Source organism: Arctopsyche grandis, chromosome 1 (genome assembly GCF_051622035.1).
Source record: "Arctopsyche grandis isolate Sample6627 chromosome 1, ASM5162203v2, whole genome shotgun sequence".
NCBI classification, from domain to species: domain Eukaryota; kingdom Metazoa; phylum Arthropoda; class Insecta; order Trichoptera; family Hydropsychidae; genus Arctopsyche; species Arctopsyche grandis.
In genome coordinates, this window is record NC_135355.1 from 4593919 (window position 1) to 4610283 (window position 16365).

A 16365-nucleotide genomic window follows, 5' to 3' on the forward strand; every position below is an offset into this window, starting at 1 on the left:
ATTCTAATACTCATCCATCCTAATTCATCTAACATACTTCCAATACTCTTAAATCTACTCACATTCAAAATAGCTCTCATAGCTTTATTCTGTATTTTTTGCATTTTTTCTAAATCTTGGCCACTAAACAAATTAAGCACAGTGGCACAATAAACCACATATGGCAAGACAATTGAATTAAACACTAAAATTTTACTTTTTTTACTTAAAATATTTCTTAATCTACATAATACACCATGTGAAATAAATAAAAATAATAATGATAGCAAAAATTAAAGTGACAGTTGTCGGTTTGCGGCATGGAGGGGCGGGCGGCGGGTGGCGCGCTTCGGCCAAAACTATTGACGAAGTGTCAGTTGGCCAGCAGTTGGGGCCGAGAGAGGAGCTCGCGTTGGCGTGGCGAAGCTGCGGGGCGAAGGCGGGGACGGGGGCGGGGGCGGAGGCGGGGGCGCGGGTGGGCTGGAGATGCGGGTGTGCCGGGCCTCCGACATCGAGGCCATCGAGTGGCGCGGACGCGGCGGGGCGGCGGCGGGGATGCGCTCCCACTCGGGCTCCGGCTCGGCCTCGGGCTGCGGCTCGGGCTCGGGCTCCGGCTCCGGCTCCGGCTCGAGCGCGGCTTCTTGCAGCAACTGCAGCGGCGACATCTGCCGCATCTGCCACTGCGAGAGCGACGCCCACAACCCCCTGCTGGCTCCTTGCTACTGCTCAGGTCACACACCACACTCTTCACTCCTCACTCCTCACTCCTCACTCCTCACTACACACACTACACACCTCACCTGGTGTGTGTTTATATAATGCACACACTTCGAGTGTTGCTTCAGCGAAGCTTTTCGCCAGCCTCGCTCGATTCTCATTCGTCAACATAAGGTCTACTTTTCATAACAAACTTTCGACCAATAGGGATATCGCTCATATATAAAATATATATATATTGTTATTTATAATGATCGGTTATTGTCATCCCACTCGGTCTGGAGTATTATAATTTTTGTCAATTTTTTCACAAATATCTCGAATCGTGGAATTTTCCATCTACTTTATATACACATGACTAGGGGTAGGATTAGGGCGAAAACACACTGTCAATAGTACGTAGTATGTCTTTTTTTTTTTTAGATACTTCTAACTCTTTGAATGCTGACCGACGCCGATCGGCGTTTTGCCAACAAGTCCATGAGTTTGAAAAACCCTGATAGACTTTGTATTTTGAGCAAAGTAAACAAGAATACTACCCGCTAATCCTTTCCAGGTAGCATTTAAAAGTAAGATGCATTGAACATTGGTCGTGTAATCTGTGTCAACGATTATAAAGACTGGTTTGCAAAGGAATTTCTGAATTTATAACCATAGCAGAGTTTCCCGATGGAAATACCCAACTGCCGAGTATTTTAGATTGTGGCTTGACATTTAGATTGTGAGCATTACATGTTTAACAACAATGAAGAAGATGGAACTAGTTGTGGAAAAATGCATACATTCATTAATAGACTTGTTTTGTTTATTTTATATTGTTTCAAGATGTATTTGAAAGTCTAAACATACATTTACAAAACTCGAAATCCTCAGCGGTAGTGATCTTGGGTTTTTTTTTGGATTAGCTACAATTTTTATACCTGCTTTCTATTATATTTCTTAATAATTCTAGTAAGAAGTGTTGGCGAAATTTTCAGCATAGCGGGCTTTTAGCAGAAAAGACATCTGCACTCAAAGGGTTAAACATGCAAAAGAAAACGCAGCATCATTAGCCCATAAACAAGTACAAAATCCCAAAAATCACCCCCTGGAGTGTTTTCAGTGTTATTTTATTCTTGCTTGACAGATGCATTACCTCCCAAACATATGCATTCTGCACGTGCAACTACAAGCCAAGGACACGTGCCGTCCCATACCACTCAGTGTGTTTTCGCTCTTAGAAAATGCGCCATTGAATGTGTATATTTTATAACGAATTCTTTGAAACATTCTGAACGATACTTGTTTATTTATATGCTGTACGAGTGCTGATTTATTATTCATTATTAATATATGTATTATCCTCAAGGTTGAAAGATGTTTTATGATGACTCGTATATGTGATGTGTTCACGTTGTTTTAATATAATGATTGTATATACATATGTGTATAAAAAAAAAGACAATCAAAACTGGTTTTCTCACTTTGACTTATTATGTATTAGCATTGAGATTTCGGTTCATTTACTTATTTTTATTAAATAATTAACTTTTGTGAAATATAATGTTTTTTTTAGTAAGTCATGTTCATAAAATAAAATTAGTCAATATTTAAATATTGATAAACATTTTTCAATGAGCTTTGTTATAGATATAGGACGGATGGTGATAAGGGCAATGACCATTTACAATACATGTTCCAACAGTCCTGAGCAACAACAAAAAACTTTCTACAAAGTCATTAATAGCCATAACGCCCAAAAAGGATATTGCCCTTATCCACACCCGATATTTACTTACAAACCTCAAATACGCGATTCAGATTAGTCAGATGATCTTAGCTGACCAAGAAAATTCGCGTATTGTTCTAATAAATTGAAATGAGGCATGGGAGCTCCGCTTGGCTCCCCAATTAGACAGGAGCCCTAAAATTTTTGCGAATTGTTATAGTTTTTCTATACCAATTCAATACGACACCATAAAAGTTGAAGAAAAAAAGTTATCGCATTTCAAAGAAGCTCTATATTTGCACCTATTGGCCAGAACTTATAGCAGGAATTTCAACACATTCGCCTTGAACATAGTGTGCAAATAATTGTTTTCTCAGAGTACTGCAGACGCTAATAAAAGTCAAAAGTTTATGCGCGCACGTACACATTTCCGAAAATACACAAAGCACGACCTTTATCTTCATTCGTGAAAATTTTTAATCTGCAAAAGACGATTGAAACTCACACTAAATTAAATATTCTAACTTACATCTACTCATGTTCTTCACTCAATAGATTTGTTAATGCAAAGACGCTTATTCTTTGGCCAGGAAGGCGCATTGGGTTTACCTGTTAGACCTTCCTAGAATAAATTAAATAAAAATAATTCTAAATTTTTTATTAACGTTTCTAACAAAATAAAGTTTTATCATATTTTATGCACGATATTAAAAAAAATCTGCTATAATTGGAAAATATTTTATACACAATGGGGGGGGGAAGGGTACGTTTGGAGCCCGGACATGTATATTTATTTATATATGAATAAGTATAGGTAGGACCGGAAGCGTGCTTTTTCCAGGAAACAGGGCAAACTACAAAGCTAGAGAGCATAAAAAAAGGTTCATCATAAAAATGAACAATGAACGGCGCAAAGTTGGTCCGTTCTTTACTGATATGTAGAGATCGGCGGTCAAGTTGCTGCCATAAAATAACAATAGACCTCTCCATTGTCCAAGAAAGCAGGAGAGCCAGAATAAAAAAAACTGGTTGCCAATAGTGAACCATTTTTTTTAGCCGTCGACCATCTTGTTCGCCGGTCCTTAGTGATAAGAGTCTATTGCTTGAGAATTGAGATAGTGCAGAGTAAATTTCTTAGATATACATACATATATGATAGTTTACAGTAGCTATCCTAGTGCCTACATGCCGGGACCACTAAGTTATAATTCCCTCGAGTCATGACGTAGAGTATGTATACTTATATGAGGAAGCATTTTTTTAATTGAGCAATCCTCAAATTCTTGCAGAATTAGTTATAGATACATTAGATGCCGCACTTTGTTCTCTTCTCCTGTGGCACGCACCAATTTGACGGCTTCGACGCTCCTCAATCAGATTTCTGTCACTTTTAAATGTAATTTTCCCCTCTCTTGTCTTATTTATACTACTTAAAATTCTAAACAGTCACTATTTTGGTTGTGAAACTTTTACTAATACAAACCCACCAATCATATGTTTGAAAACTTTCCATTAGATTTGACTTCCGGTGTATTTCAACATCCTAACAGAAAGTCGACATGTGATCAAAGTACCCATTTTGCCTGCACGATTGACAGATTTTAAGATCTAAACAGAACGGTGCTATTTTTATTAACCTTCCTCTATCTCTAAAAGTTGATCAAGCAAACAGTGCGTCTAAATTGATAAATATTTTCGAAGTTTATCTGCAGCACGCTGAATTTATGTTATAGATTAGTTCCACAATGTTATTATTAAGCGGAAGATATTTTTCTTTGAATACAAAGTTGCATTGTACATATGTATCTTTGCCATTATTATCTGCACGACGTGTTAGTATTGCATAAACGTTTTTTTTTATCAGTTGGAACAATGGGTCACGTAGTAGGGGTTTTCTATGCGTATGTAAATATTTACAAGGAAAATTTTTGCATTCGTTTCCTCATCAAATCTTGTTTTTATTTCGAACGATGCGTTTACTTTCACGTTTTTGCATGTCTTATACAATTCGTTTTTAAATTGAGCTGTTACATACCCGTATTAATATTTATATTAACGTGTTTTCTACTGCAATTTTTTTTGTACATAATTTTGTATGATTATTCAGCAATGAGAATATAGTACAAAAATAATTTAAAATTTTAATTCAAACTACAATTTATTTATTTACTTACATATGTATATAGTCAGCAGTATGGATCGGTAGTTGCGTTTATGTTTAGCACCGAGAGGTTCCGGGTTTGATCTCATGCTGCTGGTTAGACTTGGATATTTGTGACTCCAAGTCGATCGTTTCCTATCAGAGTTTGCCAATTTATCTGAATTTCATTGAAACGGTTCCTCAAATTGGCAAAAATCATCCTACCTGCTGTCACAAATATCTGAATTTGATTTGGGTACAATTTGTAAAAATATATGTACAAGTCTAAATCCATAGATGTCTCAATGGATTAATCAATGAATTAATTGTTAATTTTCTGTTCTTCAGCCTCTCGAAATACAGTGATTTGTGTAATAAAAATGCTGCAATGTTTGAAATTAATTGTCTAGGAAGGCACATTGGAGTCTACCTGTCGGGCCTTCCTGGTATATATCTATATAAAAAATATATTTATAATATACATATATACATACTACTGTTGCGTAGGGGTGGGTGGAGGATCCAAGTAAAAGGCCAAAGTCGTTTCACAGCATTTATTGGTGATTAAGGAGATACATACACTAGCAGTGCTCCGTCCAGAATGTCTTGATATCGCATAAGTACCGCCTTACAACGGATAGGTCGCTCAGGGCATCTTCGACGTCCGGTTACTTCCCTATTGTTTAGGTATGTACCCGGATATGTATTCCCACGCTATCGGTCACTTATGAGAAGGGACCAATAGCGGCCAATTCGGTGGCCATTGTTTAGCCTACTTGCACTTAGTCTGGAGATAATCCTTGAAACCAATTATAACGGTCACACAGTCTCTGGGATGCTACTCGGCCTAATCTGATTGCACTTGCTCGGTGGTGTACGTTACAATGCAAATACTATGTATAAGAAGATTAGCGAAACATCTATGTTATAGATAAAAAAAAAAATTGAAATCATATTCAAACAGTGGTGACATTGATGGTTGTTGCCAATTTGATGGAGGAACCGCTTCAACAATGAAATCAAATACATTGGCAAACTCTGTTAGGAAACCATCGACTCGTATCCAAGTCTGACCAGCAGCACTGCTGAAATACTCTGAATAAATTCTCTTCAATGGAAGTCAACACTGGACTTGAACTTGGGAACCTCTCTGTAATTAGAATTAACGCAACCGCCGAGCTATACTGCTGGCTTATACTATATACATAGCTATACTGATGACGTGATGTTATCATCAACTTTCAATACAAATATGATGACTCCGCAATATACTATTTTTTTTTCATACTGCAATTTTTTAATGTTTTTTTAATACATGTCTTTCCTGTTCAAGTGCATAAATTAGATATCGCTATAAATAAATTATGTATATCTGCGTCGACTTACATACATTGTATATACAAACTCGGAATGATTATATTAGTCTTGAATTCTGCGGAATTATTTTTTAACATCAATTACGACTGGACTTTGATCTTATTGAATGTTTTATACTGACTTTGAACAGATTAGCATTCGTTTTTATATTTAGATTTCTGAAAATTCTCTTACAGTACTGTTGATAATTCGAAGATTGAAATTGAAAACCTATACATGCAGGGAAATATAAAACTGAACCAATGGATACATAATCCATTGCTCTTGTTGAAGCGTGTGGAATCTATGGTCGATTTGGGTATCATTTTTAATCCTCAACTCACCTTTCACAACCACATCAAGACAGTCGCTGACTTTTCCTTTCGCCGACTTGGATTTGTCTTGAAATATGCTAGGTTATTCTCCAACCCGTTGTCTTCTCACTTGATTTTCAACTCGCTCGTGAGAAGCAAGCTGGAGTATAATGCGATTGTGTGGAATCCGCATGAAGCAAATTACTCTCTAATGATTGAAAAAGTGCAAAAAGCATTTCTTCGTTTTCTATATAGGAAAGAGTATGGATATTGCCCATATCTCTACCCTACTCCTTTCCTTTTGGGTATAATTCCCTTGAACTTCAGAGAAACTTCTCATTAATTTGTTTTGTTCTTCAGCTTCTATGTGGTAATACGTCATGCCCGTCGTTGCTGGAACAGTTGAGACTCTATGTCTGTAGTAATTATGTGCATGGTAGACATCATAATTTGATGGTTGTACCTCCTGCTCGCACAGTTCATTATCGAATGGCTCATATTCCAAGAGCTACCCGACATATCAATGAAATCGTTGCTGCTGAGCCTGAATATGATATTTTCCACGTCAGTGAGCGTAGGTTATCGGAGATTATTTCAACTGATTTGTCTGGTAGCCTGCGCTCATCATAATTGAATGTGATGTATGAGTGGAATTCTGATCTTATCTCTTCCATTTGGGTCTCGTAGGGATGTTTTGTATTTGCAGCTGGTTCTTATATGTACATATATTGGTGCTGGTGCATTCCCTACTTTGTATTTTATTATTTTCTATTATTATAATAGTATTGTTTTTTATGATTATGTATAAATGTATTTTTGTCTGTATATATGTATATATTTTTATTTTTTGACCATTGTGGCGCATTAGGCACTCCTGTAATGCTACAATGGTCCAAAATTAAACTTAAAAAAATGTATAACAATAGCTCGAGAAAGTAGATGTATAATTTTGACTTTTAAAATTAATTATAATTATTTTAAAACAATAAAAATCACAATCAATATAAAAAAAAATCTGACTATTGATTCCAATATTCACTTTCGGCACAGCAATGATCGATTTTGAATTGAAGACTGCAATAGCCAAAGATTTGTAAAAATTAGGCATTATTTTTAAATTGTGGCTATTTGCAGGTACTATATCTGCGACAGGCGCAAAGCCTTCTGCGCATGCGCGTGAACTTATAATCCGATTATTATTTCTTACATTTAATGTATGCTAGACTTGTTAATCATTCGTTCATTATACATGAGGCAAATAAATTTCGCACGTTATTATAATAGATTTATATCATTTAGCTAGTTCGCAGCTTGTACGTGCATGTAGGTATTATACGTTGTATATGATAATAATTTTCTAACAATTAATAATATTAACTAATTTGGATTATATTTTTTACTCTACGTCACTTTACGAGCTCGAACCAAATTTTAAGAGGTTTAAAACAAAATTTTAACAGTTAACACGCTGACAGTGACAGTTCACAGATATAGTACTTGCAAATAGCCAATAATTTGCAGATATAGTACCTGCAAATTGCCACAACCTTATTTTAAACGCTCATAAACGAGAAAAAATCATTATCATATTCGAATTCAGTGGGTCCATATTAATAATGATTGATTAGTCTCCGCTCTGGTAATTTTTTGTTGTTGCTCAACGTAATCCGTAACCTACAGCATATACATATTATATAATGTTCACATCATTCTATGTAGTAAATAGATCTAAAGAACTAAATACCTATCTCGGTATCACAAGAGTAAACATGAATAATGTCCACTTGTCAAAATTATATTTCAATTTTGCTATTGTTTTAAATTCAACTTATCTTTTGTTTGTATTGTATTAGGAAGCTTGAAGTTCGTCCATCAAAGTTGTTTGCAACAATGGCTTACGGCATCCGACACAAGGTCTTGCGAATTGTGTAAATTCAACTTCATAATGCACACCAAAATCAAACCGTTCAATGAGGTATGTATTTTAATATTACATATATTTTATTTTATTAATATATACGTATATATTTGTAATAATGTCTCAAATTTTATGATTACAGTGGCGTAGTTTGGAAATGTCCGGAGTAGAACGTAGACGGCTATGCTGTGCCGTGCTCTTTCACTGTATCGCAGCTTTATGTGTAATGTGGTCCCTGTTTGTACTTATTGATAGAGCTGCTGAGGAAATACAGCGTGGACTTATCGGTATGAAATGTCTTTGAGAGCCGCACTCTTTAACTTTGCCTTAATGTTTCATTATTTATTTTGTCTTATTGTTTACGCCTTGCTAGCCAGAAACATTGTACATTTGAACCAAGTATTATACAAAGTAAATACAGTGATCGTGATCGTCCCTTATCGTTCCTTGATGTTCAGGGACGCACGGGCACATACAGATGTTCGGACTTTGTCGAACTAATACTACCACACAATTTCACTAGTAGAGCCTATTTCAAAGAGATCCTACTGCTACAGAGTTTAACAATCAACTGAGCAAAACAGCCGAAATCTCCGTTTGCACGGAGTTTTTATAGCAACATTTTTGGAAGCTAAGAGCGCTTCTACCCATTCTACTTCAATGCATATATATTAGAAAATTACAAAGTCTCTTTCGAAATTGCATATCGGATATTAAATTGTATAATACTACCTATATTATCTCTACGTATAACATATGCTTCTGTTATTCTAAAATTTGTTTTTTCGAAATCTCCATACTGTTCCACGTTCCGTCACATATATACATATTTACCGACAGACCGTTTTTATATACATATATAGATTATAATATTATACAAAGTACATATCAATTAATATCCACAGAGACAATATGGTCAAATTTGCAGCATTTTAAACAATTCAGTAAATATATATCAATTAACATCCAAAAAGACATTTATTGCCAAATTTTAACATTTTTATACAATTCAGTGAAATTCGAGATTGCTGAAACCTCGATATTTTGCGAGAAAATGGGTTGGATTTGTTGGAACCGTTTCAATGAAAATCAGATAAATTGGCAAACTCTGATAGGAAACGATCGACCTGGAGTCACGAATCCATGGTCTGGCCAGCAGATACCAGTGGGATTGAACCCGTGACCACTTTGTTCAAAGCATTATATTGTTGCGTAGTAAAAGGCCAAAGTCGTTTCACAGCATTTATTGGTGATTAAGGAGATACACGCACTGGCAGTGCTCCGTCCAGAATGTCTTGATATCGCCTAAGTACCGCCTTATAACGGATAGGTCGCTCAGGGCATCTCCCAAGTCCGGTTACTTCCCTATAATGTACCTGGATAAGTATTCCCACGACACTCAGTCCCACGGTATCGGTCATTTCTGAGAAGGGACCAATAGAGGCCAATTCGGTGGCCATTGTTTAGCCTACTTGCACTTAGACTGGAGATAATCATTGAAACCAATTATAACGGTCACACAGTCTCTGGGATGCCACTCGGCCTAATCTGATTGCACTCAGTCCACGGTGTACGTAACAATATGTTAACCGCTACTCTATGCTCCCGGTTAAAAGTCAATACAATATACAATTACATGAAGATGGCTGGCGAATTTTCCACAATGCTTACTCAATTTAAATCTTCCTCTAGGGAATTTCTCATACTTTTGTTCCGAGTGAGCTTTAGTATTTATTCAGTTTCGTCTACGATGGCACTATTGAGTCAGACAACGCTTCGGTATCGATTTGAGAGTTGAAATAAAAGACTTGAATTCATTGTCTGACTCGATAGATAGTCGCAAGTGGAAACTGAAGTCACTTCCGAATGTCAAGAAAAGATATACTCTCTCGAATACGTCATTTATCCGGTTTATATTCGTTTCAGCTTGGCCGTTTTGGACGAAGTTAGTCGTAGTCGCAGTCGGATTCACCGGTGGAGCAGTTTTTATGTACATACAGTGTCGTCAATACTTTGCACTGTGCAGTAGATGGCGATGTCACAATAGGCAAGTATACTTTTAATTTTAAATCCTCACTGATCTAAATAAAAGTCTACTATAACTGAAAACGCACTTTACCCTTCCAACAAGTCTATGGGCCTGAAAATCAAATCATGTACAAAGTAAACAAGAATACTACCCGCTAAGCCTTTCCAGGTGGCATTGACAAAAAATGCATTGAACATGGGTCGTGTAATCTGTGTCATTCATTTGTCAACGTTTATAAAGACTTTGGTTTACACAGGAATGTCTGAATTTATAACCATAGCAGAATTTCCCGATGGAAATCCTTAACTGCCGAGTATTTCAGATTGTGGCTTGGCATTTAGATTGTAAGCATTGCATTTTAACAACAATGAAGAAGATGGGACTAGTTATGGAAAAATACATTCATTAATAAATAGACTTATTTTGTTTATTTTATATTGTTGCAAGATATATTATAGTCACATAACACACATTTACAAAACTCGAAAGCCTCGGTGGTAGTTATCTAGGGTTTATTTGGATTAGCTACAATTTTTATGCCTGCTTTCTATTGGATTTCTAAATAATTCTAGTTGGAAATGTTGGCGAAGTTTTCAGCGTGCTGGGCTTTCAACAGAAGTGATGTCAGCAATCAATGGGTTAACAATTTTTAAGCGTCAGTAAATGTGTAGTGCCGGTATGGCTTTCTGACCCACATATACTCAGTGGTGGGCTTTCAGTTGGGTCGCATGCGTCACAAGTGAGTCAAATTAGCACTAATAGCGATATTATCTATCGGCTCAATGCCAAATGCAGCGTTTCAAAGCATTCCGAATGAATTTTTCCAAATTAGGTCATATTTAATGGTTGATTTATGAAGGTTGATGTTTTGACCGTGTCCTGGCCTATAGAAACTCGGTTGAGTTTATTTATACCAGTATTGTAGTATGTACGGTGAAGATACTCCAGATGCTCACTGGCGATTTTGCAATGCGTAGCTGTGTGATGTGATCATGCTTTCAGGGATTCATGCGGGCTCGCGATCGTTTATATGGAACGAGTCGAATTGTCTCTTTGTCCTTGTATGAGTGAAGATATTTTAAATGAGGATGCTAATACAGGAACACGATGATGCAATCGTGCAGCTTTTGTGGATAAGTCTGTCCCTTAATGCTAAAGATCGTGACCTCCACAATCTGGGTAACGATTTTTCTCCCATATTCTCTGGAAACGACATTTCGAAGTGCATCGACGACGGAATAGCCAATAGCCGACCTGATTTGATCAGTCCACCGTATAGGAGATCTTCCTCTTTCTCTCTTCCAGTGGCGACTCGTGAGGATTCATAGGGGGGGGGGGGGGCTGCTGAGAATAATCGGGCTGTAGTAATTCATTGACCATACTGATGATCAAATGCAGACAAAAATAGCATGCTTATGTACTATACTGGGAGGGCTATAGCCCCGCTTCCCATATAGACGAGCCGCCACTGCTCTCTTCCCTTCTACGGCACCAACCACATACACTACCGTCCATATGTTTAAGACCAAAGTGTTTTTGGAGCATATTTTACACAATTTTGGACCAATTTAAAAAATATAAACTCAGTTATGTTCAAAAAATACGCATTTATTAAAATAAATAAAGATATTACAACAATCAATAAACATAAAATTATAAAAAAATAAAAACGTCAAACTGAACTTTCGTCAAAAAACCCACCCTTACTTTTAATCACTGCTGCACATAGTCTCGGCATTCTATTTATTAAATTTTGAAGTGTGATGAGAGGTATGGACTTCCAACTTTCCTGTAGATGATTCCAAAACTAATTTATGGATGTTGAGCGATGGATTCTGGTTCGTCTGTCCAATTCGTCCCACAAAAGTTCTATTGGGCTTAAATCGGGGGATTGAGGAGGCCAGTTCATGATTTTTAAATTATTTTTTTTTTCTTCTTGTTGTAAGAAGTCCCTGCATATCTTTGATTTATGTTTTGGGTCATTATCTTGTTGGAATATAAAATCATGCCCACATAAGTTCCGGCCGCACGGCAAAACTTGTTCTTTTAAAATTTTCAAATACCCTTTTTTTTTTTAAATTCCATCAATTTTGATTAAATTTCCAACTCCAGCTCTTGAGAAACATCCCCATATCATTATGGATCCACCACCATGCTTGATTGTTGGCAGCACACAGTCTGGCATCATTTTTTCTTGGGGAGTGCGCCGGACGTAAACTCGTCTTTTCGAACCGAACAATTCAAACTTCGATTCATCGGACCAAATCACTTTTGACCAATCTTCAATTGACCAATTACGATGCTGAAGAGCCCAAGCTAGTCTTTTCGCTTTATTATTTCTTCTTGATAATGGTTTTCTTACTGCTATGCGCCCTCCCAGCTTCACTTCCATCAGCCGACGTTTAACCGTGGTGACCGATACTTTTTTGAAGGCTGTCTTTTCTATGTCAGAGGCGATTTCTGGTGCCGTTATCCTTCTATTTCGCTTGCTCAATAATATAATTTGTTGATCCAATGCTTGTGTTGTGATTCTGGGACGTCCTGATTTTGATAAATCCATAATGTTGTTAGAATTTTGGAATTTTTTTATCGTCTGTTGTACTGCAGTCTTCGAAATATTCAGATTTTCGGCGATATATCGTTGGGTTTTTTGCTGTTTGTAAAGAGCAATAATGGCTCCTCGAGTTTCCATGGTGAGATTTTTATTTTTTCCCATATTTCTTCAAAAATTTTTGTCCTCTTTATGTATTATAAATTTTTCGCTAATACGACTTCAAAGTCTGACTGCTCAGATTAAACTGAACCAAATTCATTTAGGGTTTATTATTTTGAACTGTTTCGATGTCATATCAGCAGAATAAAATAACAAAAAAAGTTCGTAACATAAACTGCGTATAGTAGAGTTGTCGAATTGCAACATGTGTCGATTCGTCACGCGGTGTCTTTGAGCCCATTTTGAACCCTTATATAAAAAAAACAACAAACCAATGGGATAATCCCTGCTTTTTTTTGCTCAAATTAAATCCAAGGGTGTAGGGAAACAAATGATACCCATTTCTTTGAACTATTTTACGCTAAATTATTTTAATGGACATTAGAAATCGAGTTATAGGTTTGGTCTTAAACATATGGACGGTAGTGTACATATATACAAATATACCAGGAAGGCTTAACAGGTAAACCCCAAATGCGCCAAATACTTCCTGGTCCACATAATTATTACATAGATACATGTAAATCTAAACAATATCCGACATCTATGGTCAGATATTACAAACATCGTATTAATACGATAAATAACAATGAATAACTTTCATGTAACAATACGAATTTTATATTCGATAAACAACCACAGAGACATCCATGGTGAATAAGTAAGACAATATGGCGAAACCCAAGATATAACAATAACTAAAGGTTCGCAACAGAAAATTGGGAAGGAAACGCCAATTTTACGGGAATCGTTTCAATGAAAATCAGAAAAATTGACAAATTCTGATAAGAAACGATCGACCTCGACAAACCAAGGTCTGGCCAACAACGAGACTTAGCGGGAATGGAACTCGTAACATGAAGTTTTTTGTCAGACTACTGTCTACTGTCTACTTTATTTTGAGAATTGAAACATTGGTTCCCTTTGCTATCCTAGGAATCCTCAATATTCGTCTCCAAACCCACATTTCTGATCTTGATTTAGGATCGTACAAGTTGTGCTATATGATATAGCCTATATCCTTACAACAACAAAAAAGCATAGTATTTTGTATCACATGATGTATGGCTCAGGGTTTAATGTTTGGCCTCGCACAATTTCTTAATGTTTAACCTGTTTGATTTCAGAATTTTGCTCATACAAAACGCCCCAGAGAAGATCCACGTGGCACCCCCGTCTCCCGTCATTCACCACTTATCGATAACGACGTCATCGAATACGCGAACTAGACGCGAGGGCAGCCACGACCTGGACAGAGCCAATCACGGTCAGATCGTCGCCAACATCGAGAACAATCCTGGCGTGAGCAGTACCAACGCAGCGTCCGCGTCGAGGCAAACCACCAACGAGCAACTGTCGGACAACAGAAGCTACACTACGGCCGTTTTCCCGCCCTCTTCTAGTGTTTTCGTTGAAGAGGAGGACGAGAGCGGCGGCTTCAACGACTACCGACCGAACTCCTTCAGACGCATACTGACCAACGAGAGCCGGAACTATTCGATCGTTCCGCTCGATAAGGATAGCAAGACCAACGACAGATCGCAGGATTCTTTAGATATAAGACGGTATTCCGATACCAGACTGCTCCAAACGTTCGATTCCAGACACGTCCTTGGCCTTAAAGTAATGGATAATATACCTCATTTGTACCAGACGTCACCGGCTCCGCGACGACTCTCCGTCTCCCAACAGTCGTCGAAGCAATTCGACTCGGTGAGTCAGTCGGAAGAGTGCGTCAACGACTCCTCGATGTACTCGCCGTACGGCAAGGCCGTCTATCACATACCGGACTCGTTCGATCCGGCCGTCGACGTCGTCTCCCAGTACGACGAGCAGCCCCAAGTGTCCGACATAGTCTTCGACGACTCGTCGCGCGACTACGACCCCCTGGAGCTCAACATCCAAGAGATGCTCGAGCTCGACGTGAAGACGGCGCAGCAGCGGAAAAAGTCCGTGCTGTCGCTGAACAGGGATCAGCCGGTGCCGTGCCACAAAGTGAACAGTTACGAGGCCAACAAATCAGTGTTCAAGTCATTGCCCAACTTGAGTGCAAGTAGTGAAAATCTTCTTCCGCACAAGCCCACCTCGTGAGATGATTCCTCGACTATCCGCACGACGCAAACATGACCAAAACATCCATGCATGTAAATAATATAGTTATAACTGCACAACGTTTGCCAAAAGAAATGAAAAAAAAAAAACTATTGATTTGTACGTGTGGAATTTTTTATTATCATGTATGCGTATATCTTACATACCCGTCTATGCATTAACTTCATTTATTTATTCTTAAATTATAGATAGTATATGTACGTATGTTTATATATTATACACAGTCAACGTTAATGTGATCCATTGTTAGTTATTGTCCTCAAATCTTATGTACTTTATTAAAATTAGGTCCCGATTCCATATTCGAAAGTACTGCAGAATCTCATTTCAGATCTTGAACACACAATGTAAGTGAAGATTCAAAATTGGAAGTGATAATATTGTGAATATCTTTCACTTTATACTATCAAGTCAGGTTGGGTGTTATCACTTCTGTAGTCGAGTCGTGCATTAAGTAGACAGCGCGCAAGTATGCAAACTTGCGTTTTTATTTCACAATAAAAAAAATTATTCAAAATACGTATATATGTGGGTTTTTTGTAATAATTTTAGTACATTTGTATGTTCCGTAATGTACGCGGCGTAGATGTAACAGCAGTAGCCGACACAATCTATTCATACTAGTTTAGTACTTAACCAGCAGTCCGACAAGTATTTGATACATTAACGTTTAATGTGGCGTAGACATAACAAAAGTAGCCGACAAAATCTATTCATACTATACAGCAGTGCATGTCACCGAAACGTATCAATCAAAACCGGTTTTCTTTGGCCACTGTGGAAATATTCAGACATGACGTGATGGGTGCACGAGTGTGGAAATATTCACATGCGCACATGCATTTGAATATTTTCGGAAAGGTTATATTGTGACAATATTGATACGACGCAAGCAACATTGCGCAGTATTGTCGCGCTTTATAATGTATATATGTAAGCTGATTTTGCCAAAAATTGTCTGAACGTGCCAAAACGTGCGTTGCTGTATAGTATGAATAGAAACTGTCGTTTATGTGAGGTGCTGTGCCGTGAACTGCTGGATATTATGAATAGACCTTTATACAGCAGTACATGTCACCTTAACCTATCAAGAAAAACCGATTTTCTTTGGCCAGTGTGGAAATATTCACATGTAGAAACGAAAGTGCGCATGCTCGTATGAATATTTTCGGAAACGTTATATTGTGATAATATTGATACGTCGCAAGCAATATTGCGCCATAATGTCGCTATCTATAATGCATATGTAAGCCGATTTTTCTTTGCACTTGGCCAAAACAAGTCGAAACGTGCGCTGCTGTATAGTATGAATAGAAACTGTCGTTTATGTGAGTTGCTGTGCCTGTTAACTTTTAAAAGTTGGCTAATAAAAGACGCCT

At 37.5% G+C, this 16365-nt stretch overlaps 1 protein-coding gene across 1 annotated transcript; it reads left to right on the forward strand.

The window, feature by feature from the left end:
• Positions 1 to 325: 325 nt before the first annotated feature.
• Positions 326 to 15053, forward strand: LOC143913683 (uncharacterized). Its single transcript, XM_077433647.1, has 5 exons — positions 326 to 709; positions 8068 to 8189; positions 8275 to 8419; positions 10059 to 10179; positions 14002 to 15053. The coding sequence occupies exons 1-5, from the start codon at positions 466 to 468 to the stop codon at positions 14963 to 14965; spliced, it is 1596 nt and encodes a 531-aa protein (XP_077289773.1). The 5' UTR covers positions 326 to 465; the 3' UTR covers positions 14966 to 15053.
• The last annotated feature ends 1312 nt before the right edge of the window (positions 15054 to 16365 follow it).